Source organism: Pholcus phalangioides, unplaced genomic scaffold, assembly GCF_987345545.1.
Source record: "Pholcus phalangioides strain wild (caught in Gottingen) unplaced genomic scaffold, Ppha-v1.0 ptg000039l_1, whole genome shotgun sequence".
In the NCBI taxonomy this organism is placed as follows: Eukaryota; Metazoa; Arthropoda; class Arachnida; order Araneae; family Pholcidae; genus Pholcus; species Pholcus phalangioides.
In genome coordinates this window covers 14585421-14611801 of record NW_028301625.1, presented here as the reverse complement: position 1 = coordinate 14611801, position 26381 = coordinate 14585421, and the positions used below count along the sequence as shown (strand labels likewise).

The 26381-nt window shown below is 38.0% G+C and overlaps 1 protein-coding gene across 1 annotated transcript in view; it reads left to right on the top strand.

Annotated features, from left to right (window-relative positions):
* Positions 1-1259: 1259 nt before the first annotated feature.
* Positions 1260-26381, top strand: part of LOC149065612 (uncharacterized) — an 83175-nt gene continuing 58053 nt past the window's right edge. Inside the window, exon 1 of the mRNA XM_089253965.1 lies at positions 1260-1774. Within this exon, the coding sequence (XP_089110091.1) occupies positions 1551-1774 (224 nt within the window). The 5' untranslated portion in view covers positions 1260-1550. The remainder of the gene's footprint in view (positions 1775-26381) is intronic.

The window sequence follows — 26381 nt, the reverse complement described above, 5'->3', positions numbered from 1 at the left end:
GCATAATTATTCAGAGAAATAATTTCAAGATATTGTATATTGATTCATTAAAATAACAACACTATTTGCGAATATCATATTAGTAAAACACGTCAAACTGCTGGAGGTGAGTTATTCACAAAGATTGGTTATTCTAATTTAATTACATTTAATTATTGAATGAAAAATATTTAGAAATAAAATAGACATACCTACTGTATTATGGAAATGGACGCAGCATGATACTCGTATGAATGAAATGAATTATTAATCAAGAGTATACAAGATAATTTTTTCTGTCAAAAAATGCAGTGATTTTTGACTCTGCCTCCCTATTTTTAGTCCTTCTTTCATGAGAAAGTCATTAAATTTTTTGCAAGCAGATAAATGAATCGGCTGAATTCTATTGCTAAATGCCAAATTCTATTGGTAAATGCTAGATTCTGTTCATAAATTGATAAATGTTAAATTTTATAACTAAATTCTATTAATAAATAATTCTATTGCTAAATACTGAATTCTATTGCTAAATGCTGAGTTCTATAGCTAAATGCTGAATTCTATTGCTAAATGCTGAATTCTATAGCTAAATTCTATTGCTAAATTCTATTCGAAGTACAGATGACTATGTTCTGTTGGACAGTGTTCTTAGGAAAACAAAGGTCTGTCCTCTGTAGCTTAATGATCAGAAAGTGCTAGGGTATTTGGTGGTCCGATTTCTCACAGAGGAATGTGACTTCTTTCCAATCATCTTCGTTTGATGTCCAGTCATCTGCACTTCGTATAATTAGCGGAGAGGCACATACCAAGCGTCGCGACGCTTGGGTATTATGCATCATAGCCGGTAAAAGTGATAATTTTTTTTAGTACTTATTAAATTTACCAACGACGCTTGTGCATGTGTGGGTACTGTGCATAATCGTCGGTAAAAGTGATTAATTTAAGGAAATTTATCGAATTTACCAACGACTCTTTGGTACTATGCATAATCGCCGATAAAGGTGATAAATTCAGGGAAATTTATCAAACTCACCAAAATGGTCGGCGATTATGCGTAATAACACGATTTAAAATCCGTCCCGATCTAAAAAATGAATTTGTAAAGGTTTCTTTTTCCCGTTTCGAAATTTGTTCTCTTATCATTGGTGGAGAAAAGGAAATTCCCGCTGTCAGTCACAACGTTGAGTGATGGTTGGCGAGAATGATTTGGCTGCTTTTTGTAGCAGGTTTTACTTCTGGAATAGAGCAACCCCGGAATCATTCCAGTCAAAGAATCCGAAGGAGGGAGTGCGTGCTCCTCGCTGCCAGAGGTCGCCACTTTTGCCTCAGAAGTTGCGGAAGACGCAGATCGATCTGATTTATATTGTTGTGTACAATTATTTCGATATTCATAATGGTTTTATGGGCCATCGATACAGGATAGGAAATTCCATAATTTGTTTCGTGATGGATCATCGTTGCATCAAACATGGCTTGATACGATCTTCGAAGTCGGTAAAACTATTACCTCGAATCTTAAACATCTCGTTCATTCTAAACGAGGCCTAAATCACCTTGTCCGTGGCAACAACATGGCGGCAGCTCCGTTCGTTCTAGTATTATACGCTTTATTGTGTTCTTATTTCTTTGTGTCTTTTATTTCTGTGATCGAATGCCGAAATCGATTGTGTTCTTCCAAAGACTGTCGAGGAACTGCATGTCCAGCAAGTTGCTCTTGCCTAGGATCACTTGTCGATTGTAGTGCGGGAGGATTATTGAAAGTACCCAATGATTTACCAGTTTGGGTCGAATTACTGTAAGTAGTCAAATTTTTGTATTTTTGACAATGAATTTAAGTTTCAAAATGACTAAGTTTTCGGAATCGATATGTTTGAATTGCATGAAGCTATCGGAGTCGATATTTAACTGTTTGTTATTCGTAGTAAACATTGTCATACGACGGAACAAGCACGACCACCGACGGTGATATTGATTTAGTTGGATCGATGGAGTGCGTCATTGATTCTTGCTTAATATCTTCGTTTGAATCCACGAAATCAAAATGTATTCGTCAAGAATACATTCTGGCTAAATTTAGCTTGTCCATTACCTTGCACTCTAAGCGCGGGGTTGGTGGAAGGCTGTTTGTTTACAAACATCAGTGGCGTAAGGGCATAGGCGTAAACTTATTGAAAATGTTGGGGGGGGGGCCTCATTCTCTCAAATAATGGTATAACTGGAACTTTTTTCGAGAATTACACCCCCTCTTTTTTTTACAGACGTTTCCCAAGAAAATATTTTGTAAAAAATCTGTCGTTTTGATTCAAAATCTTATGCCTTGAGAAGAAATGTATCATCATAACATTGCTGTTGCTAAAGTCTCAAGCAATTTTATGGTATTAATTTCAAGATTTAACAGAATTTTTTTTTATTTAAATCTTATGTAAAACGTCCTATACATACTTGTTTGTTTTGCTTTTGGTTTCTATATCTAAGCAAAAAGTAGATGATGTATTGAGTTCTGTTGTTGAAAGATTTTTCTCTTAAAGAAAAAACTAATAGTGTGCATGCTCGCTATCAGCCAGGCTGGAACTAGAGAGAGGAGGGGGGGGGGGCAGAGGAGGCAGCTGCCCTGGGTGGCAAAATTTAGGGGGCAGCAGTTTTAGGTGGGAACAGAGAACACTGTTACAAAATTATCGAATGTGGGGGCGGCAAAATCATGTTTACCCCGGTTGGCAAAAATCCTAGTTACGGCCCTGGCTATCAGCATACCATAGCCCGTTTAATAATTATTTCAGTACCTGTCAAAAGCCATTGAACCAGTCAATCATCTTAAATTTTACGGCATTTTATGTAAAAATATGCATGAGAAACTACAGTCAATCCCGCTTAGTTTTTCCGCTTACAACGTTTCTTCATGATGTGTTTTTGAAAACTGGAAAACACTGTATTTCAGTGACACGTTTTTACCAATTGAAAAATTATGTGATTTGATTGATAGAAATGGTGTTTTGCAAAGACTTGGGAGTTCGAATCGAAGTGAAAACATTGATTAATTGAAGTGTATACAGGCAAGACCCTGGGTAAAGCAGGAATTAAGAGGCTCTTGCGACAAGAGTCAAAGATGTTAATTGGTCAGTGAATGTATGTTGTTTGCATTTCCAACTAAAGAGAGCAGGCGGGTCTGGTGCTCCGGGCGCTGGACCAGTCGAATTCACCCTTTAACATGCAAGGGGCGCCAAAATTCCGGTTTGCCCCAGGTGACAAAGTATCTAGTTGCGGCCATGGGAAGGGGTCATCAATTCCCAGAAATGTTGAAAAAAGATTATTTAAGACACTTTTCTCGTGAAAAAACCATGCTTGGCTCCTACGGAATTTGGCAGGTGCCTAAATTTTTTTCTGATTTTTGTCAAGCCCTGTATTTATTTATATTTTATGATACAGTGTATATATATATTTCTCTCAAAATCAAATTACATTTCACTTATTTAAGATTTATTTTACTCATATATCAGGTTTTGAATTAGAAAAATAATAATTTTTTTTAGTTGCATAAATTTAAATTTCTTAATATAAACTCAATTTAAATATTGCTACTGTCCCAAGTACACAAGCCAAATGGAGTAAGTTTTTCTTAAATAAATTTTAAATATGATAAAAAATTAAACGGGGTAAGTTTTATTTATTGATATGTCTAACAGGAAAAAAAATATATTTTACTATGGTTTATTGATTATGAGTATTAAGAGGGCTGCAAAATACTGGATTTTACTTCAAGTGGCTCCAAACAAAGCTATTCTTCCCGTTTATAGCAGATTTCTTCACCACTGTAATTTATTTATATTATAATTAGGATCACCTATGGAACTATTTCTGTTGGCGTCCCTATTTCACTGATGGCCATCCATTAAGCACAAAAGCTTTTACCAAAGCCCTGACCGGTGGCGTCAAAAAGAATGTTGTTTCTTTTCTTTTCTGCGGGAGACAGCAGGGGTCCCCATATGGACGGATGCCTTCAGGTGACATATTTACCACATTAAGCGACACGCATACACTCCCCGTCCTTCTACTTAGGAAATGGTGCTTGTATTCACAAAACCTGCATTTAAGCAGCCGAAACTGAACCCTATTGAAATGGTCTTTGTCAGCTGCGGAAGGTGCGGTGCCCTTTATCATGAAAAGAAAAAAAGACTCAAATACATGGAATAAAAAAAATTTCAAATGTTTGGAAGCATTTCGGAAACTGATTTTTTGTCTTCCCGCTTTCTTTCTCCCAAAAATTTCTGCCCTCTGTATACTTGACTCCAGCCTTGGGGGCCACAGATTTAGCAAGCCTTCTCGGGCCCCGGTGCATAGTTTTTCATGGCGGGGGTCCCTTGAAAGGGTTATACTCAAAAAAGGAGGGGGGGATTCGTCCCCCTCTTCTCATTTTGCAGAATAAGAAACTGTCAAAGATTTTAAGAAATGTGCTAAATAAGTGTAATTTTTTTTTTTTTGTGGGGGCCACCCATTTGGCTCAGGTTTCTGTAGCATTATCCCGGTTGCCCCAGCCTAGTTTCGAGCCTAGGAATTACCATCATTTTTAGTTTTTCATGCTACGAATCCATTACCTGTGAAAAGTCTGGCTTTGGGGATCTACCAAAGATCCCAGGCTAGAAGCCTTTCTCTAGTATGTGAAAGTCCATGGCCCTATAGCCCGCTGAGTGCCCTACCCCCGGTAAACACGCCACTAGATGCCACGGACAGGCTGTAACTAGGAGTGAAGATAATTTTATTGTCAGTGGGGAGGGAAGCATCAAAATGCCTCCTCGAGATCGACTGAGATGCCTCAAGATATTTAAAATTTCTAAGAGTGCTGCGAACGTAAACAGGGTATGTAAAACCCCTCTCTTTGCTGTCATCGGTGGGACAAAAAGAAATTCGTCCATAAAAAAGAAGTGACCGTGAGAGGAGGAACCCTATTAAAACCTTGAGAATAATTCTTCATTTTGAAATAAACACAATTTTGAATAACATAAGTAAGAAATACTACATACTTTTTAGAAATTCCCCAATTCAATTTACAATGGAACATAGAAAAAATTAGTAATTTCCGATAAATAAGTCGCATCCTAAAAATGGCCGGAAAAAAGTTTTTGCGGAAAAATTGCCACTTGTTACATGTTACAGCTTCATATAAAGGCCGAAACACACTGTACTGACGTGACATGATTATTCTGATTCTAGGTGTCGAAAACATATCCATGCTGCGACTTTTTTGGGGGGGGGGGTTGAGCCAGCTCTCCAAAGTAATGGCGGGGGGATCTCGATCCCATTGGCCTAATACAAGTTTACGCCAATGACAGGTTCCAAGCACTTCCCTGTGAAAAATCGGGGTCCTCGCTAAAGATCTCAGTCGAAAAGCCCAGTCCAACGGAGACAGGATCATTTTAGTCGTGGAGGGAGGGAAGAGTATGTAATTTTTTCACCCTCTCCACTGAAAAAATCAATCGAAACAATATTTTTTGCCCCCCCCCCCCCAGAATTAGCAGCCCCTCAAGATTTCCGCCAGTGAAAACTGCCTTCTTCTTCCCTAGTTCCGGCCCTGGCTACGTAAGTGTTGGGGTACTGGAAACACAGGCTGCAACTGGGGGGTGGGGTCGAGTGTTCGGGTGCCAGACCAGAGGGGGGGGGCGCAAATTTCACCCTTTAACCTCCCTTCAACATTACTTGAAATATTTAAAATTTCTAAGAGTGATGCTAACGTAAATAGTTTGGGAATTCCTGATTTGTAAGAAGGAAATTTCATATTCCTAGTATTAGAATGCAATGGTACCCGGCTCAGGGCTTTGAAATTTTCCATTCATTTCTTATTTTCTTTTTTTGTGTGTGGTAATTTTATTTTACTATTATGTATTTGATTCCTCATCAAAGGCACCGGAACCTAGGAGCAGAGGATATTTGATCCCCCACCCCCAATAAATTTTGTAAGGGGGCTGAGCCTCCCTCCCAATAATTTTTAGGAAAACAGTGCATGCGCTTCAGCCCCGTATATACGGGACAGCCAGCAACTTTCAGTGCTCTCTCCCCACCCAATGTTAATTTCTTCATGTCAGCGCCTCTGTTGTGAAGGCTCGAAAAATCAGGCTTTGTAACTTGTTAATAAGCTTAATCATTGTTCACTTTATTTCCTCCCACTTTTTTTCTGTTGTCTCATGTCCCCATCCCCAAGGGTCACACTCAACAAAAGAAGAGATGCTCTTGAGTTTACTGACAGTACAAGCAAGAGAAAAGATTGTCCCCCCCCCCAAGTTATCTCTAGTGATCAGGGTGTAAGCTGGATAAAAAATTCCTTTCGCCAAAAAGCGGAAATGGGGGGGGGGAAAGCTTCAGCAAAATGCTACAATGCTAAGGGGCCATTCAAGTCAGCAGATTTTTAACCATTTTTGACTCCCTTTCCCCTTGTCAGCAAAACACCGACCCCCTCCACCCCTTGTGAGCAAAATTTAGTCAGCAGCTTAGAATATTTCATATCTTCAAAAAGGGTGGTTGATGACGTAAGCAACCTTCAACCCCCCCCCCCCCCGTCATCAAAAGTCAGCAAATCCGAAAGCCCCTCCCCCCCGATGCTGACGTGATACTTGAATGACTCCCTAATGTAATGATTGATGGTTGGATATCTAATGTCTACTCTTTGCGTACCTCCTGTACAAAATTTTGGTTTTCTCTTTTAGTTTATGAGGAAACAACAGAAGCAAATTGTAATAAGTCAAAAAACCATATCACATTTCTGCAAAATATTGTTTACAAATTTGCCATTGTGAAATTTTGAATTTCGTGAGAATGACCCATATAATTTTGTACTGACATCATCATTATGCTCCCTCCCTTCTAGATCTTCAAATTTATCTCGCTCATGATGAGACCCCACTTAATTGTTTTCTCATCCAAGTTTACATACCTCCCAAAATCTGTTCAAGGATCCCTAAGGAAGGGTCTTTAACCAGTGTGTGTGGGGGTCCTCAGAGATATTTAGAGATTTGGGGGGGGGGGTCTGATGACTGAATTTGAGTTTCAAAATTATAAAGTTTTCAAAATCCATAGGATTGAATTTCGTGAAGCTATTGGAGTCTATATTTAATATTTTATTATTCATAAACATTGAACAAGCACGACCACTGATAGTGGTATTGATTTGATGTATTGATCAATGGAGTTCATCATTGATTCTTGCTTCATATCTTCATTTGAATACTCTTATTAAAATGCGTTTTTAGTGTGTCCATTACCTTGCACTCTAATTGCAGAGGTTGGTGGAGGGCTGTTTGTTTACAAACATCAGTAGGGTAAGCATCACATAGGTAATCAAATTTCTGTACCATAAACTCAGCCAAATATAACATATTTTATGATCTCAATGTCTGTGTGCAAATGGTTTTCATTTTGAATGTGTCAAGTAAGAAATAATTTATGAACATTGACTTTGTTTGCCTCATTAAGTCCTGTTCCAGTGCTCAGTGGTTGGACATTTGGCAGTAATTTCTTGTGCATAAAATATAGAAAAACTAGTCCGAGCAATGCAATGGTGCAGCGAGTTACAAACAGTTACATAAGTTATGGTCAAAAATTATCACTAAAAATGCTTCAAGTTAAAATAGATATTAAACTTTTGACTGGAGCCCAGATATATGCATTAAAAAAAGTGCTGAAATATGCTGTAAAAATATACATTAAAAAGTCAAAATATTCGTAAAACCCCCAAAATATACATAAAAAATCCAAAATATGATTAAGGCATATTCATGTCAAAAAATAACCCCACATATGTATATATTCCATATGCAAATAACTACAGCTGCGCATTAATGAAATATCAGTAACAAAAGAACTTTGACACTATTTGTAAGAAAATTGAACACTTTTGACATATCTCGGAATAACCTTATAATAAAACGGTTGATGTTTTGAAAATACTGTATTACAACTAGAGATGTAAAATTCTCGAGAATAATCTTTCAGAGAATATTCTCCGAAAGATTAGCTAGGACTACTATTATAAATAACTTCAGAATATTCTCATAAGTTCTTGATGAGAATATTCTCCTCTTATTTATAATATAGTTACATATAATATCCTTGAGAATATTCTCTGGAAGGACTACTTTCATAAATTACTGGGGAATATTCTTATAGAAAATAATAAGAATTATTCTGAAGTTATTAATAATAGTCCTTCCAGAGAATATTCTCAAATATTGACCTCTGTGAGAATATTCTTCAGCTAACGAAATCTTTCCAGAGAGTATTATCAAGAATATATGTAATAATATGTATTATAATAACCTCGATAAATAACGAGAATAATAATTATTTTTGATAAGAAAATTCTCTAGTAATTTATAATAGTGAGAGAAGATTCTCTGTCCCTGTCTCTCTTCCCGTCAAGAAGATGGGTATATTGACGTTTGTAGACCCACAATATTAAAGTTTGAAAGCAAGAAAATTAAACCAACATGGCTGAATTGCACAACTTTTAAAGAAATGTGAGTGATACAGAATTTAAGTGTATGTGCATTGAAGAAAACAACAGTTCTGTATCTTAGAATGAAGGTGATTGTATAATAATTGCTTCCTTTATCAATCAACTTCGATTTAATTTCTTTTGTTGCGAACTTATTTCTGAAAATTTATCTAATTTTAAAATAATTTTTTAAGGTTTTAATCTAATGGTTTCTAAAATCTTTATAACCAAATTTTTAAAACCTCTCATCATGACCTGGAGAATATTCTCGAACTAAAGTTGTCATTAGGGGGCGATTATACCAAAAATTGTTTTATTGTAAATGCTTCAGGCAATGAAAACTGATTTATATTTCACAATATAAACAAAATTAGTAAAAAAATTTAAATTATTCACAAGAAAAATGAATATTCTCACCTCACATCTCTAATTACAACCATCTATAAATTCACTAAATCCTGCCTACGGGGAAAAAAAAGTGAGTGTAGCCATCCACACCAGGTGTTTTACAGGGCTTCAACTTGGATATGATTTTCTCTATCTCGCCCGGGCTCGTTGGTGGCAAAACTGCATGATCCAATGGAGGCGAGTTCATCAAGTTCTCTCTCACTATTTGATTTATTCTCTGTCTATGTTCTGGAGTGGAGACATCATTTAGAGAGAACTGCTGTTCCTAGCTCCATCGCAAATTCATTTATTTTCTGCTCGTCCTCAAATATCAGTCCCTTGGACATGTTATGAAAATATTATAAGGAATATTTATGTATAAAAAATTAAAAAAAAGTGAGTGAGCTTAAATAAAGCTTCAAAAATATACACTTATTCTGAAAATCCTTTGGTTTTATGCATTAATGCTAAAAAAGGCCAAAATATGCAAATGCATTTGCATATAACCCGGGCTCTACTTATGACCCTGACAGACACAAAATGCTCATTTTACGTATAACATCGCATTGTAAAGCATGGTGTATTTATTCTGTTTTAATAGGCATTTTTATATTGATGGATGCAGAACAAATTAGAAACATCCATTATTATGGATGGATATATCGGATATATATATAGATGGATCGGATATATCGATCCAACATAGTAAACTCTTAAAGCGTCTACACGAGACTGGCATTGGAGGCAATGTGTTGAATTGAATAGAATCGTGGTTGAGAGATAGGTCACAATGGGGTATGGTGAACATGGAATTTTCTGATTGGACAGGTATGAAAAGTGGAGTTCCCCAAGGAAGTGTCCTTGGTCCTATACTTTTTTTTACTTGTCATCAATAAACTTGATCAGGAATATCGATTGGATTGTTAGCAAATTCGCAGGTTATGAGAAGCTAATGGGGTAGTCTGGAATCCAAGTGATAGGGAGATGCTAGAGAAGAACTTGAATATGATTGCAGCATGGGCTAATGAATGAAGCATGACTTTTAGTGTCAACAAGTGCATATTCACTCGTTTTGGTTTGAACAACCCATGTTTCATTCAAGAGTTGAATGGTATTATTTTTCCAGAACTAGGATCACCAATCTGGATATTCTTTTATTGGTAAGCTGCTTAGGTTTTCTGAACATTGTTCGGCAGTGGTCAAAAAAGTGAATAGACTAGCTGGTTTCATTCTTAAGTCTTCTTGTTCTCCTTAAGGCTAAGAACATAGTGGGAGCGGCGAGCAAAGCGATGAAGGAGAGAGAAAAGAAGCGAGATGAGAATATATAGCTGTGAGCAAGGAACACAGCACACATAGTGGGGACGTTTACTATAGCAGAGAGTATTAAATAGAAACTTGCAATCGGCATGGTATTTTTAATTAAAGAATGCTTAAAAATTTCATAATTATAAAAACCATTGCTCAGACAACAGTTTAGAAATAATAGATCTTATAATAGAAGGTATTGAAAACGGATTGGATTGGATTTTAAATTTTCTGGCGCAAGGACCAATTTGGTCAAACTGCGCCAAAACAAATTATAAAAATAAGAAAAATCATCCTTTTGTCATGTCAAAATACTAAAATCATGCATGATAAAAAGCAACGTAAAGCATAAAAAAATGACATGAATTGTAAAAATCTATAATTTGTTATAAAAACCAATGGCTTTGATGAATTTAAAAATGCGAGATGCATCGCTGTGGTCATTTAAAATGTCATGAAGTGAAAGATGACTTTGACCAAAAGCGGTCGTAAAATGATGACGATGATGTGAACAAGTAAAAGCATGAGCAATGGTTAATGGACTTTGACAATGTGGGCACTGTGGCTGACTCTCTCGTAATAAAAGATATGATTGTGTGATACGACTGTGTCCTATGCGCAACCGGGCAAGCAGAACTTCCTCCTTTCGGTTAGTTCTGCAGCTCGAACGCCAATGGCCAAGTGTGGGCTTGATGGCATGTAATTTGTTATTAATTTGATTGTTCCAATGGTCCTGCCAGCGGTGATGCATCACTTCCCGGAGGATTGAGAAGTGGTCACTGGCAGGTACCAAAAGGTTATTGTCAATGTTAGTTGTTGTTCGAGCTGCAGTGTCTGCTCTTTCGTTGCCCGGTATTCCTACATGACCTGGTACCCAGTAAAATTTTACTGTGGTACCATGATGAATGAGGTAATGCAGTTCATGAAAAATGGAATGAATGAATGGATGAGTGTGAAACGTACAGGAACACAGTGCTTGTAATGCGCTGAGAGAGTCGCTATAGATAATGCATCGTCGGTGGCGTTTGCGTCGTATATGACATAGAGCCTGGAGGATTGCGTACAGTTCTGCCGAATATATAGTGAATGTGTCTGGAAGTTTGAAAGATGTCTCCTCACAGCAGATGTAGGCACAACCGACATGGCCAGGGCTCTTGGAGCCGTCGGTATATATGGGGAAGTACCTGTTGTACCTACCCCTGTGCCTAAAGAATATCTGTCGATATATGACATCTGCTGTGGTGGCTCTAGGGTATAATGATAATGAAAGAGAGACATCTGGCAGAGACTGCTCCCATGGTGCCAGTTGCCAAGCAACTGGGGCCACACGACTGATGTCTAATTCTAGTTCTTCCACAAGTGCCCTCATACGAAGACCGTAAGATGGAACACATGAAGGGCGAGCAGCAAATAGTCTATTAAATGAGGGATTAAAAGTGACACGATGAAGTGGATGACCTGGTAAAGACTTCATTTTGATATAATATTTCAAAGAAAGTTGTTGGCGTCTTGATGTCAGTGATGGCTCGTTGCATTCGACATACAGGCTCTCCATTGGAGACGTCCGGAAAGCTCCAGAACAAATCCGCAGGGCGAGATGGTGGACTGGGTCGAGCACACTCAGATAGCTCCGAGGTGCCGACCCGTATACAATGGAGCCGTAGTCGAGCTTCGATCTTATTAAAGCTTTGTATAAGTGGAGGAGCGACTTACGGTCAGCTCCCCACGATGTAGAAGAGATGACCTTCAAGAGGTTCATCGTCTTCATGCAACGAGCTCTTAGTTGCGCAATTTGAGGTTTGAAAGTGAGTTTCTTGTCAAATGTGATGCCGAGGAATTTAGTATTTTCTACAATAGGTATTAGATTGTTATTGAGAAACAATTGTGGGTCATCATGTAGGTCTCGACGCCGACAAAAGTGCATAGCAACAGTCTTGTCAGCGGAGAATGAAAAGCCGTTATTATGAGCCCACTTGCTAATCTTGTTGAGAGCGGTTTGTAATTGTCTCTCGGCTGACCTCATATTCACTGATTGGTAAGATATCAACAGATCATCCACGTAGAGTGCGCCAGTGACAGACAACGGGAGTTGGTTCAACACCCCGTTGAGTCTTAAAATAAAAAGTGTAACACTTAAAATGCTACCTTGAGGTACACCTTGTTCTTGAATTTGGGGAGCTGATAACGTGCTTCCGATCCGTACCTGAAAGATGCGGCGAGCGAGAAAGTTCTTAATGAAAATGGGCAAGTTGCCCCGCAAGCCGCTATTATAGAGGTCGGAAAGAATTCCGTGCCTCCAAGTACGGTCGTAGGCCTTTTCTATGTCGAAAAATATGGCTAGCATATGCTCCCTCTTCACAAATGCTTGTCTTATTGATGTCTCAAGGCATAACAAATTGCATGTTGTGGACCTGAACCGTCTAAAGCCGCTTTGATGTTTCGATAAAATATTGTTAACCTCAAGGTAGTGCGTAAGGCGATAGTTGACCATGCGTTCCATGAGCTTACATAGACAACTGGTCAAAGCAATAGGTCTGTAACTGTTAGGTTGTTGAGGATTTTTGCCAGGCTTCGGGAATGCAAGAACTATGGCTGCTCGCCAGGTGTCAGGAAATGAATGACTGACCCAGATCCAATTGAATAAAATAAGTAAATGTGACAGTGATTCTGGTGAGAGATGCCGAATCATGGAATAATGAATAGCATCAGGCCCTACAGCTGAGTCAGGACTTCGCCGCAAGGCCGTCGTCAGTTCATGAAGGGTGAACAATGAGTTGTACCCCTCCGGTGTAAAAGGCCGGAAGGTGTACGATGTACGTTCGGCCGATGATTTAATGGGATGAAACGATGGGAGATAATTCGCATCACTGGAGACAGTGGCGAAATGGGCGGCGATGATATCCGCAATATCCCTCACATCGCTGATGATAGTGCCATTGGTGTTTAAAATGGTGATTGGATGAGACTGATAATGACCATTGATTTTTCGGATCCGGTCCCAAATGACTTTTGATGAAGTAGATGAATTGATTCCCGTGGTAAACTTTTGCCAGGACTCGCGTTGAGCCTGGCGCCTGGTTCTTCTCGCTATCGCCTTTGCTTTTAAAAACGCCAACTTGTTGTCATGGGTAGGATACCGCCGGAACCTACTCCATGCTTTCTTTTGTGCTTTAATCGTGAGATTACATTCGTGGTTCCACCAAGGTTTAGGAAATTTAGGAAGTTTCGAGGAGACTTTAGGTATTGTTTCATTTGCTGCAGAGATGATACAACTGGTCACAAGGTCGACACAGTGGTCGACACAGTGGTCGACGTTGGGTTGCGAAACCATATCCTCCGTGATTTCTGCCTTGACCGTGAAGTCTGCCCATCGGGCAGCCACAAGCTTCCACCGAGGAGGACCCTCAGGTATGCTATGGCTTCGATCAAGGCACTTAACCACTAGAGGAAAATGATTGCTCCCGTGGAGGTCCGGATCAACCGACCAGGACCAGTTGGGCAAGAGTGAGGGTGAACATAAGGATAGATCTATTGCAGTGAAACTATTGTTTGGGGCATGAAAATGAGTGAAACTGCCATCATTCATGATGGCGAGGTCCATGTCTTCTAACAGCCGTTCAACCATTTCGCCACGTGGGGTGTTGCTGTTAGAACCCCATATCAGGTTATGTGCATTGAAGTCTCCAAGAAGAAAAAATGGTGGAGGTAATTGATCAATCAGATCTTCTAGATCTCTCTGTAAGATGGTGTCATTTGGTGGCAAATAAATGGAACAGATGGTAATTCTTAGGCCTGTAGAGATTTCCACCGCGATGGCTTGCAGGTTCGTGCGCAGCGTTAGAACGCGCGACGACACGTAATGTGGAACCAGCAGAGCAACACCGCGGCAGGCTCTACTCCCGTCATCGTAATCAATACGGAACAGGGAATGTCGCCTGATGTTCCATGTCTCCGAGGGCTTCGTAAAAGTTTCCTGGAGTGCCACGCAAACAGGATGATAACGATTGATCAAATCCTTGAGATCTTCATAATTGGATCTAAGACCACGAATGTTCCATTGGATTATGTTGGCCATAAATTAGGTAGAAGTAGACGGTTCGAGGTCTTTAAATTTATTCCGGTCTAGTTTCCGGCGAGTACCACCAGATTCTGATAGATTATCAAGATCCATGTCACCAATTGACTTGTCATCAATTAGTGACACATTCTTGAGGGTGGGACATTTTATTGCTCTCTGTATTGCTTTTCTTGAATATCCGGTCTTTTTAGATTTATTTCCAGAATTAATCTTGGGTTTAGTAACAGTAGGTTTTTTGAATGTGTGCACTGTTGCTTTTCCTGCCTCTTCTTCGGAGGTAGTGGACTCCCTCCGTAATCCAGCAGAGCAACAACAGCCACAACTATTACACGGTTGGTTAGATGATGATGTTTGGGTTGATGTATCAGCTATTGGTTCAGTCTGAGTTGTTACGGATGCTTTGGTGACATTGTTAGTCATATTAGCTGATGATGGATTTGTTACCATATTAGAATATGATCTATTACCTATTGGAGTTTGGTTAGAGGTTATACGACGGCGTGCTTCGATATATGAGATGTTATTGAGGACCTTGATCTTCTGGATGGTATTGAAAACCTTTCCATATTTAGAAGAAGACAAGCACAATCTTTTTTATGGGCAGTGTATTGTATACATAGGCGGAGATATACTTGAAAGTCTTGGGGAGGGGTACGATGATGATTGCTGGGGGGCATGATGATGATGTCAGTTCATGTGTACCCATATACACAGATTCGGGGCCGCAACTAGGGTGGGGAGAGTAGGTGGGTTTAGTCCCCCACCCAAGCTCTAGACTAGAGGGGATGCCGAATTCACCCTTTATAATTGCTTCTTATACATTACATGGGGTGCCAAAATGTATGCTTGCCCCATTTGAGAAAGTATCTAGTTGCAGCCCAAAATAGATGGCACCACATGCTGGGCACACAAACACACTTGAGTTTCACCAACACAAATCTGACATAGCTCCCATATTCAGGTGTGAAAATATGTGGCAGTTAAATGGCGACAGATCAGTGTGGTGGACCAACAGGGAGGGAAAATAAAATCATTCTACCAGGAAATCGCTTTGCAAGGATTGGTATGAAATCCTTGCTTGTATGAATGGAGAAAATTGGAAGATGAGTGTCTGAGAGAGTGTGTGTACTGAGAGAGAGGGAAAATCTCATTTGCTTCTTAAATTTAAATCAGAAGATATTATTGAAAGAGCTAAGATTTTTTTAAGAAATGAAAAATCAATCAAAAGGGAATTTATAGATTGATTTATTAGTAAATATATAAAAGTTTACCTCCAACTTTTAATTACAGTGGATCCTGCTTATAACATTTTTCAAAAAACTGTCATAACAAACGTGAGCAGGGAAATCTTAAGCAAGAAATCTTAATAAGAATTACTTAAAGTTGGGACCATGAAAATCAGTTGTACTCAGTGGAAAAATGTTCTAAATGGGGACGTTATAAGCGGGATCAACTGCATATTTGCTTTAGATTTGTTATATGTGCTACATTCCATATGTTAAATTCTCATTAATGGGCTTCTTTGCAAGCTTTTCCCACCCCTGCTGACTGGCAGCAGTAAAGGGTTTTATTCAGTTATTTGATGTTATTGGTACTTCACCAGGCATTGTCCAAGTCAGACATCTTCAACCTTTTTCTAGTCACGAGCACTGCCTGTACCAATCATCAAAAGAAGAGCACCCTTACGGCAAGTTTGACATGCTAATGCATGAAATCAGGATGATTTCAATCTCTGAAAGCATTTTGTATAAGGTGTTTAATTGGAATGTTTATAAAGTGCTCACGTGCACAAAATCAGACACGAGCAAGCATCAAACACTCTAGGTACTTCAGAGAGCACTGGGTTGAAGATGTCTGGTCTAAGTGGTCCATGCATCATTTTTTTTTTCAGAGGAGGGATTACTAGAGCAGGGACTAGATAATTATCAAGGCAAGGATTAAGGCTTCCTTGTTCAATGGTTTGTTTTTCATGTTCTTTAATGGACCCTTTTCAGTTAACAATTGCTTGCATTTCAAAATTGGGGCATTAAATTTTGCATTAAGTGATGTAAACAATGTTACTTTTGTGAAAGATGAAACTGGTTGCCAACTGACAACAAATTACAAACCCTTGTCTTATTTATGAATGCATGCATACCTGAGGAAAAGATAACTTTCCATATATCATCACAACCAACTGTTATTTTTTCCCAAGTACAATATTTAGGAGTGTTGGTTTTTGGTGATAGGCAATATGAATATTACTAGCTGTAGGAAAAAAAAAACCGACATGATAGCCCACTCGATAAAATACTCGTTTAAAGTACCAAAGGATATGTAGAGGTGTCATTAGTTCAATACCCAGTTCATCCTTGTCAGAAAGGGTGACATGACCACATAAAAAGATGGTTACAGCAGCGTGTCCCACACAGAGGGGTTAGTGCACCAACCTCTTGGTGAGTATAAAAAAGACTGCTGTTCAGAATCGGTAATAAATAAATTATAGGTCCTGGTCTAATTAGCCCTCGTGTGCAGAAAATGACTGTAGTGGGACAAAAATTAGCATGAGTAGAAAAAAAAAGCAAAAAAGCTTTCAGACATGCATTCATAAAGTACATTTGTCAGGTATTATTAAATTGTTTCAGACAGTGGTTTTGATTAAGATTTACACATGAAGGCATATTAAAAATAAATTGGTACACAATAACACTATTGGTGCTGCCACCTGACCTGTGCATCAGCTTGTGACATTTTATTACAGTTGCTGTTATTGATGGCAAGGAATAGTGAGTATCTGGGCAGTTTTTTATTGGTTGGTCAAATATCTGCAATTATTAAAATTTTAGAATTTATATTGGCATGTTTTTCAGTATGGAAAGGGGTCACCAAGTCCTGAAAACGTTTAAAAAATATATACAGTATGCATATTTAATAGACTATTTTTCTTGTGGAAAAAATACTTGGCTTCTGTGAAATTTGGCTGACGCCCGAATTTCTTTTTTCTTGATTTTTTGAGCCTTGTTGTGTGTGACTTCTTGAATGGCTTCGATGATGTTCCCGAAAATGAATAATTATCTACTATTATAATAATTGTGAATACAGAAACGTTTTCAGAAGACTGCGGTACAATTACTTAACCCTTTTATGATCACGGACAAAATGTTTTGTTCAGATGCCAGTAGAATAAATTCAGACAAGTTCTATTTTTTTTCCTATCTTGTCACCATTGGGAAGCTTTATAGTAACCCTATCAACTGAAGTTTCCCCCCTTTCTTTCTATACTCCTATTAATGATTTTCTTCCTCACATTATAATGCATGTATCTTTCTACGATACATGTAAGAGAGAAAGAGAATACATAGGGTGAAAGAGAAATCTATTATTACAGGGCTGGACAAATCGTAAAAAATCTATTCACCAGAAAAAAGTTCACCAAAAAAAAAAAATTCCCTTGGGAAAAGGTCCAAATTAATACTTATTTCTTCTTCAGGGCATAGTGACCCTCTTTCACGTTGGCAGATATACCAGGGTTGTAAAAAACCCATCCCGGGCGGGTTTTTTGGGCAAAATGGGGAAAATTTAATTTCCTTTTTCTCACAACCACAAAATATCTAATTTAAACATGTATATGCATTCTTTATGTGTACATCTTACATTATGCCTAAATATATATTTTTAGTGCATGGTAAACTATGTATTTGATTAATGAAATTGACCATACAATTAGGGAATAAATGTTCACTTAGAGAACGGGCGGGATTTTGGGGCAAAATGGGAGGAAAATTGAATTTCCTTTTTCCACAACTTCAAAATACACTCATTGCCTTAAAAATTTGCGCACCAAGAAATAATTGTGGGATCGAAACGAAAGTTGGCCTGAACGTACATGTCAGGCAGATATGCAAATGATTAGAAATGCAGCGTGATTGCGCATTGCGTAATGCCACTAGATGGCGTTGAACTTCGTTCTCCTTGGAGTATAAAACAGGTAAGCAGAGCTTGCTGGAGCTATTTAATCGTTTGCAAAGGAAATGCTGAGGTAGACATGTCGTTACACCGGCGTCGAAGACCATATGAGCAGTTGTCAGAGTTCGATAGGGGAAGAATCATCGGGATGATGGAAGCTGGGTGCTCAGCTCGGCGAGTAGCTCGTCAACTAGGTCGTTCTGATTTTACTGTGAGGAGGTGTTGGGACCAGTGGATAGAAGAGACGTCATTTACACAGCGACCAGGTTCAGGACGCCCTCGACAGACCAGTCGTCGAGAAAACCGTCACATCATCCGAAATGCATGCGTAGAGCCAACTGCCTCATTGGTCGCTATCCAGACACAGGCAGCAGCTTCACTACGGGCCCCTGTGTCTTCCCGAACCATCACAAGGCATCTGGCTGAAGGACATCTGGTATCGCTGCGCCCATTATGTGTGCTGCCAATGACACCCACCCACCAACGCCTCCGTTTGGAGTGGTGTCGAGCACGACGGGATTGGACTGCAACGGAATGGAACCAGGTCGTCTTCAGCGACGAATCGAGATCCAACTTGAGCAGTGATGACAATCGTGTTCGTGTGTGGAGGCCCCGTGGTGAACGCTTCAATCCTACCTTCGCTTTACAGCGACACACCACTCCCACAGCTGGTGTCATGGTATGGGGTGCCATTGCTTACGATACACAGTCACCCTTAATATTGGTCCATGGCACAATGACAGCCCAGCGGTACGTCCATAACATCCTTCAGCCACATGTGTTGCCACTCATGGCAGGGCTCCCAGCAGCCATTTTTCAACAAGACAATGCTAGGCCACACACATTACCACCCTTCCCTGGCCTGCTCTATCCCCAGATTTGTCACCAATCGAGCATATCTGGGATCATTTGGGACGGCAAGTTGGACACCCTACGAGGTTGGTCGAACTAGAGGCGCATTTACAGCAACTATGGAACCAGATGTCTCAGGACATCATACGAAACTTGTATGCCTCAATGCCCGCTCATATTGCATCGTGCATTCGCGCTAGAGGGGGTCCAACAGAGTACTAAAACTTCTGTTCATCTGTACTTTTTTCTGCAATAAATGATCCTTTTTCTTGGATTTTCTAATCACTTACTTATATCAACGTAGTACTTACATGTGTAAAATTTCGTTTCATTTTGACGACTTCTTCTGGGTGCGCAAATTTTTATGGCAATGAGTGTATGTAACAAACATGTATGTACATTAGGATGGGTTGAAAAAATGAAGTTTTTATTTTCAAATTGCTATAGTGCGGAAAAGTTGCCTCCTTTAATAAGAAAAACAACATAAAAAAATTTCAAATATTATGTCAATTACACTCTCTCCTACTTTGGATGATTGATTGGATAGGGTGTGGTTGAAACTCAATGTGCAGCTACCTCAACGTGGTAAATTCTGGAACATTTTGTTCTGACAAAGCATGCAAAGAGCTACACAATGAAACTTGCAAAAATTTGGTCAATTCCAGTTTTTCGAACACATTACCTGACCGATAAACATTGAAATATTAATGATGTTTTAATTTATTTTACTTTATTGAACCATAAAATAAGCATAACAAACTTTTGCACGTCGATCGTTAAATTTTAAGTAATATTAAAAAACTGAAGCAAAATGTTCAATTTTGTTAAATTATCAATAATTAAATTTTTTTATGTCATTTTTCTTTTTATTAAAGGAGGTACTTTTACACACTATAGTGGTTTGAAAATTAAAAAAAAAATTCGATCCACCCTAATGACATTCTTTATGTGTACATCTCTCTTACATTGTATCTAAATATACATTTTTGGTGCATGTTAAACTATGTATTTGATCAATAAAATTTACCATACTATGAGGGAATAATTGTTCACACACACACAAACACACCCATTTCTGTGTAATTTGTTTGTTGTAAAATAAATAAATTTGGATAATGAAAATTCTGAGAAATCATAATGTTGCCTAAATTTTTTTCTCCAAATTTTTCAAACCCTGCAAAAAATGTATCCATTAGTGTCCTGATACGTCAAAAATAAAACCTTTAGCTATGTAACTAGAACCATAAAGTTTTTTTTTTTAAATCAAACCCAAACTTTCAGGAACTAAAGTCTCTCATGCTTCTCTTTTTCTCCAATTCCTCACTGTTAAAGAATATTCCTGCTTCATTAAATTAAATTCTGAAATATTTTTAAAGGAGTAGTAATAATTAAAAGAATGATGGTTAAGAGGATCAGATAAGTCATTCTGAGGATTCATTACTCTGGAGGTGTTTTCCACTTGTCCAAATTAGCCATTTTTGGGAACTTAAAACTACAGAATAACTTGAATTACCATTAAACACAGATGTCAATAACATTACTGTATATTAATATCACTTTATACAAGAAAACCTGTCATGTATAGCAACAGACCTACAGAATGCCTTCATCTGGCTGACGATTTTAACAAGCAATTTTCAGGTCTGGCTTATATTATGAGCATCTTGAAAAATCAAGCTAGGCTTATTTTCTGGTTAGGTGTTATTTTCGTAAGAAAAACTATATTTTTTGTTCTGTTTCACTTGATGTTCCTTACCAATGTTCAATTCAAGAATCCCACAATGTTATTTTCTTTTTGTTATGAGATAATGTTATTTTTCTCTCTTGATATTTCAGTTATGAAAGTCTGATGTGCCTGTATAAAACTTATAAAAAAAGTAATGCAAACATGTAAATATTTTTTGAATGAAAATTCAGTTTACATACATTGGTTTACTTCTTCACAGACACTTCAATTTATTTATACAAGGATTTGTGTGTGTGTGAAAAATTATTGTGCATTATAAATAAGCAATTTCTGTGGGTATGCTTATCACATATATCAGTTATATTTGTTAAACTAAGGTCCATGGTTACAATTTTCTGTTTGTGATTTCTTGTAACATATTTTAATATGTGAATCGCGTACCTAAATGCTTACATAAAAAGGGGGTCAGAAGAATTATAAAAAAAGTGTGTTTGTTTGTGATTCCAAGAAATTATTTATCACATTTTTTTTCCTAAAAAAATCATTTAAAAATATTTCAAAATATACATATTCCAAACACTGCACTATGCAGCAATTTTTGGAATACATAAACTAACCTTAAAATAAAATTTTAACCTGAAAGCAACACATTTTCTTCGAAAACAAACAATATTCCCCGAAAAACCCAGCGGGGGGGGGGGGGGGGGGAGAATGGGTATCTACCCGGGGAGCAAATTTGAGACAACCCTGAGATATACTGCTATAAATTCCAAACATTTTGTGCTGCTCTCAGCCTGCAATTTAGTAACTATACAAAGAAAATTTCTGGTGCCAATAAAAATTTTTGTCACCGTGGCGCTTGATATTTGTCCAGCCCTACTCTATTATTTGTTATACTTTTTCCTTTTATGTTTTTTCTTTCCCTTTTTTCTAACGCGCGGTTAGGTTAGGATACCACCAATTTGTTAAATAGAGATAATCAAAATTTGCTGCCAAAAGCTTGTACGTGAAGTGGTTAAAGAAAACAGTGTGCTGAGCAAAATGACACCACAATCTGCATTACTTAATTAACTATATATGTTATCTAAAGAAGGCTGGACAAATCCAGGTGCCACGTCCCCACGGCGACTAAAAAATTGGTATTGGTGCCTATAAAATTTTCTTTGTGTAGTTACTAAATTGTAGGCTGAGAGCGGCACAAAATATTTGGGATTTATAGCAGCATATCTGCCAATATGATGAAGGGTCAGTATACCCCGAAAAAGTCAAAAGAAAAGCATTATTATGGACGTTTTTCTTCGAGTAAAAAATTTTTTAGCACCTAGATTTTTTTTGCGATTTGTCCAGCCCCGATCTAAAGCCGACCTAAATTGCTAAAAATATAAATAGAAATATACGTGAACTTGAAATTCGCTGTCATATCTCGAAAAGGTTAAAAAAAAAATGTTTACCTTATTAAAAATTCTGTGCATTTATTTCAACCATGCCCACTTATGGCAAAGTTAGGGTTTAATTCAGGGCTTGACAAATCGAAAAAAATCTAGGTGTCAATCAAATATTTTAGGAGCCAAACTTATTTCTTTTGCCGAGCTAGTTAATCACACAGAAAATCATAGGCGCCAATTTTTTAATCGCAATGGTGACCTGGCGCCTCGGATTTGTCAACTTCGGGTTTAATTATGTGCAATTTAAATTTATTGCTGCTTATAAATATTGGGGTATCTTCACGAAAAAAAATCTTTTATTTCTTCTCAATTTGGATTTGCTAATCGAATTCTTGAGTGATGAGTTGAGGTTTATATTAATCTGTCTTCTTTCATTTGTTTGGATGTTACAACTTTTGCTTTTCAATAAATACAGGGTGATTATAAAAAAACTATCCCGACATATGGGCCCCTAACTATCATACCATTCACAGAAACTGAATGAAATTTTGGCATAAGGTATTTTGATGTATGCGCTCAAGAAAGATATGGAAAACAACAGTGCCACTCTAACAGTTACTGTTACAGTGAGCAAATTTCTAAAATATCAAATGGCAACACCAAGTTTTTTTGTATTGGAATGTGATCTCCATTGTGAAAAACCCTAAATAGCGTTCGAACGGCAACTGTAGTATGAAAATCACCGGCGGTAGATAGGCTAAAAGTGAGGACAACCAATAAGGACAGAGAAGCAGCATAAAATAAAGCATTTTATTGTGTTTCACAAATTTTCCACATGACCTTGTGGAGGACTAATCAGGCTGGGATCTCAGCCGAAGAAACGGTGTGACGAATCAAACGAACATTAATGCTCTGGTGCACGGCAAAGTTCTTTTTACTTTTTCCTTGCCTAGCTCCGGGGATTTTCGTGCTACAGGTGCCATTCCAACGCTATTTAGTGTTTTTCAGTATGGAGATCGCATTCCAATACAAAAACTTGGTGTTGCCATTTGATATTTTCCAAATTTTCTCACTGTAACCGTAACTGTTAGAGTGACACTGTTGTTTTCCATATCATTCTTGAGCGCATACCTCAAAATACCTTATGCCAAAATTTCATTCAGTTTCTGTGAATGGTATGATAGTTAGGGGCCCATATGTCGGGATAGTTTTTTTATAATCACCCCGTATATAACTTTACCCTAAGATTTTTTCCTCCCCCTTTGCGTGTCTCCCAGTTTTTTCCGCTTGTAAACACCAATTTTTTTTTGGGATAAAAATTGTTTATTGTTGCTCTCCTTGATATCTATGGGGATAATGATACCCTCTGCATTGAAGTTTTATCTTTTTGATATCTTCTACTCCATTATTTTGTCTTTTCTTCAGGTTTTTGGTGATTGATATCCACACATTTCTTCGTCCCATGCAGTATATCCTATATCCATTCATTTTTCGGAAAAATGATGAGCCTAATTTCTCTCCCTCCCCATTTTTAGAAATTCATTTGGATTGCGCTTTCACACCCATATCTCTTTGAAAGCTCGTCGTTGCATACCTGTGTATGTTGGAGGTTTAAATTTTCAATGGGCCGTTTTTTGGTCGTGGAGTATTCGTTGGGATCATGTAACAAACACTTTCCATCATTTGATGCACTAATTACCATCCATTCAGGTTTTCAATTAGCTCCCTGTGCCGATAAAAAATTAATAATAAATAAAGTTTCCCTTTCTCAAATCTTTATTATCTACTCTTGCAATTTCGGTGACCTCGTAGATAGGATTGGGTAGGGTTTTATGGCCTTAACATCAGCTCTTATTCCATTTTTCTATTCGAAAAGGGTGTTAACGCTTATAGAACATATCATTACTTTGGTATAGTACTGTTTTTATGTTTATGAACATAGCTTGCAAAAAGATTAAGTACTGATTGATAAAGGAGTTTAGTCTCTATAACTAGTGTTATCAATAGTGGTTAAAATAAGTTGAATTTTATAGTAGACCTGTGTGTGGAAAGTATGCTTGCTCTGTGACAGTTTTTATATGACTTGGCTTTGGAAATTTTCATGAACGTCGAGAAGTAACATATAAAGTATCAAAGAAGGTGACGTTATTCACATACCATTGATTTAGTCTGTGCGTAACAACAGGATTCATATAGAAGTGTTTCATAAAGTGGGTTATATTACCTCCTTCGGGGGGGCGTAATTCGAATTCGGGTAACACGAATTCGTGATTGACCTTCAAACCAAATTTGAAAATTTCAAGATCGCCTTTTTTAAAAATTGAAAATATTAACCTTTACAGCGACAATCCCGAGATATCTCGTCAAACTTGATCTGCTTTATTTCGGTCACCCCGAAATATTTCGGGTTCTTAACACGCTTTTATTTCCAATGTGGCAGTTATAATACGCATAAGGAAAATTTTAAAAACTGCTTAAAGGGTTAAATGGAAAAACAAGATTTACCTAACTTTCTCTCACTTTTGCAAGAACCTATTTCTTCAGAAATGGCCCTTTACCAGATTTTTTCCACTCTCGGTGGTCGAAAATTTTCCAATTCAGCGATGTACAGATCGATTTTAGTTCAGTTGCGCTTGCCAAGTTTCGCTTTCAGAAGTTGATTGGTTTTGTTTTGTAAAACACTCGAAAAAAGTTTGCCAGATTTATTTTTTTTAACAGACTTCATATATTTTTTTAATCCCCTCCAAAATAACGTATATAAATTTGAAGATTGAATATCAGAAAGTGACTTTTGAATTCATTCCAACTTTCAACAGTATGCGCTGATGAAATATTAATTATTAAGTGCACTATATAATAGTTGCTGTTGTGTGGTTGTATAGTGGTCAGCGGGTTTGATGGAACAATCACATTTGCTAGGTTTTTTATTTTTCTGTTTTACTATCTTGGGACTTCATAATATCTTTTCTGTTATGTTGCTCTCCTGTGTATGCATGGATGGATGATGATAGTTTATGTTATTGAAAATGGGATATCTCCCCTGAAAAGAGGCCGAGACAGTGCCTTATTTTTTTACGTGCGTGCGTAAAAGCAGAGGCGCAGTTGCTCCAATCTCCACCAAGTTTGGATTGACGCCAAACTTGATTTGGCTAGACGTAGTAGCAGCTGCACGCGGGACGAAGCTTTCCACCTGTTTAGTACGTGTACATGGAGATATATATGTTTGTAAATTTTTTTTATGTCTGATCTGGCATGGATCAAAGAGCGAAGCGACAAATTGGTTCAAGTACAAAAACATATTCTAGGCTCATGAAAGATCTGCTATTCAGATTGCTATTTTGTTTGGTCTGCATGAGATATCCATATTGTGGCGTGTTGTGTTTTTTTTGTGAATGAAACTTCTCTCTTTTCTTTGGAATCTTGTCACCTACTTTATCTTTCGCTGATTATCATGTTTAGCTACACTGCCCCATTTTGTCGTGATTTTTCTTGAGATATACTCTTTTTCAGTTCAAAGCCTGGAAAGCTCATTTCTCGCAGCGGTTATGACAAATGGGTATCTTCCCACTCTAGTTTCCCGTGCTGTGCGTTCATGTTCAAAAATCTTAGTTCTAACCCACCATTGAACGTGATGGGTCGGATAGGTGCAGCTCATACGAAATTTCAAATATCGAAGCTTGAAGTTGAAAACGATGTCTTAGCGCTCGCTAGTGTATCATCTCTTTTCATCGTAAGCCAGCGGCCCCAAAGGAAAATGTTCTGCATTGTTCCCTCCGCTGACTGGAAATGTTCTGCAGTAAAAATTCCCATAATAGTGTTTCTTCACTACTTTTCTAAAAATTCTCCTAGATTGTTCTGCAGTAGCACTGATTCTTCTGCGACGTAAGTCGCAGAAGAATCAGTGACGATCAAATCTCAGACGTCGCAGATTACGTCGCAGATTTTGGCATATTCTGCTTTGGGGGCCAATGGTTCTTGCGAATCCTTGACAACCACAGCTCTCTCGCCCTGTGATCATATATACTTGTGGCGCATTCGTGAAAATAACAGTGTGAATCGGGTAAACCTTGCATGTTTCTAACCACTTAGGTAGCCACAGCATCAATATACTGGGCTGGGTCTAGATGCCCCTGGGATCTACGCCATATACTTTTAGAAACGCTTTGTAAGCTATTGTCTGTTTTGTGGCATTGTACCCATTCGAGATATTTTTTTGTGTATCCCCAAACAATTTTATCAAATTAATGAATTTAATAATAGCTAATGAAGTTTAGAAAAGGTCTT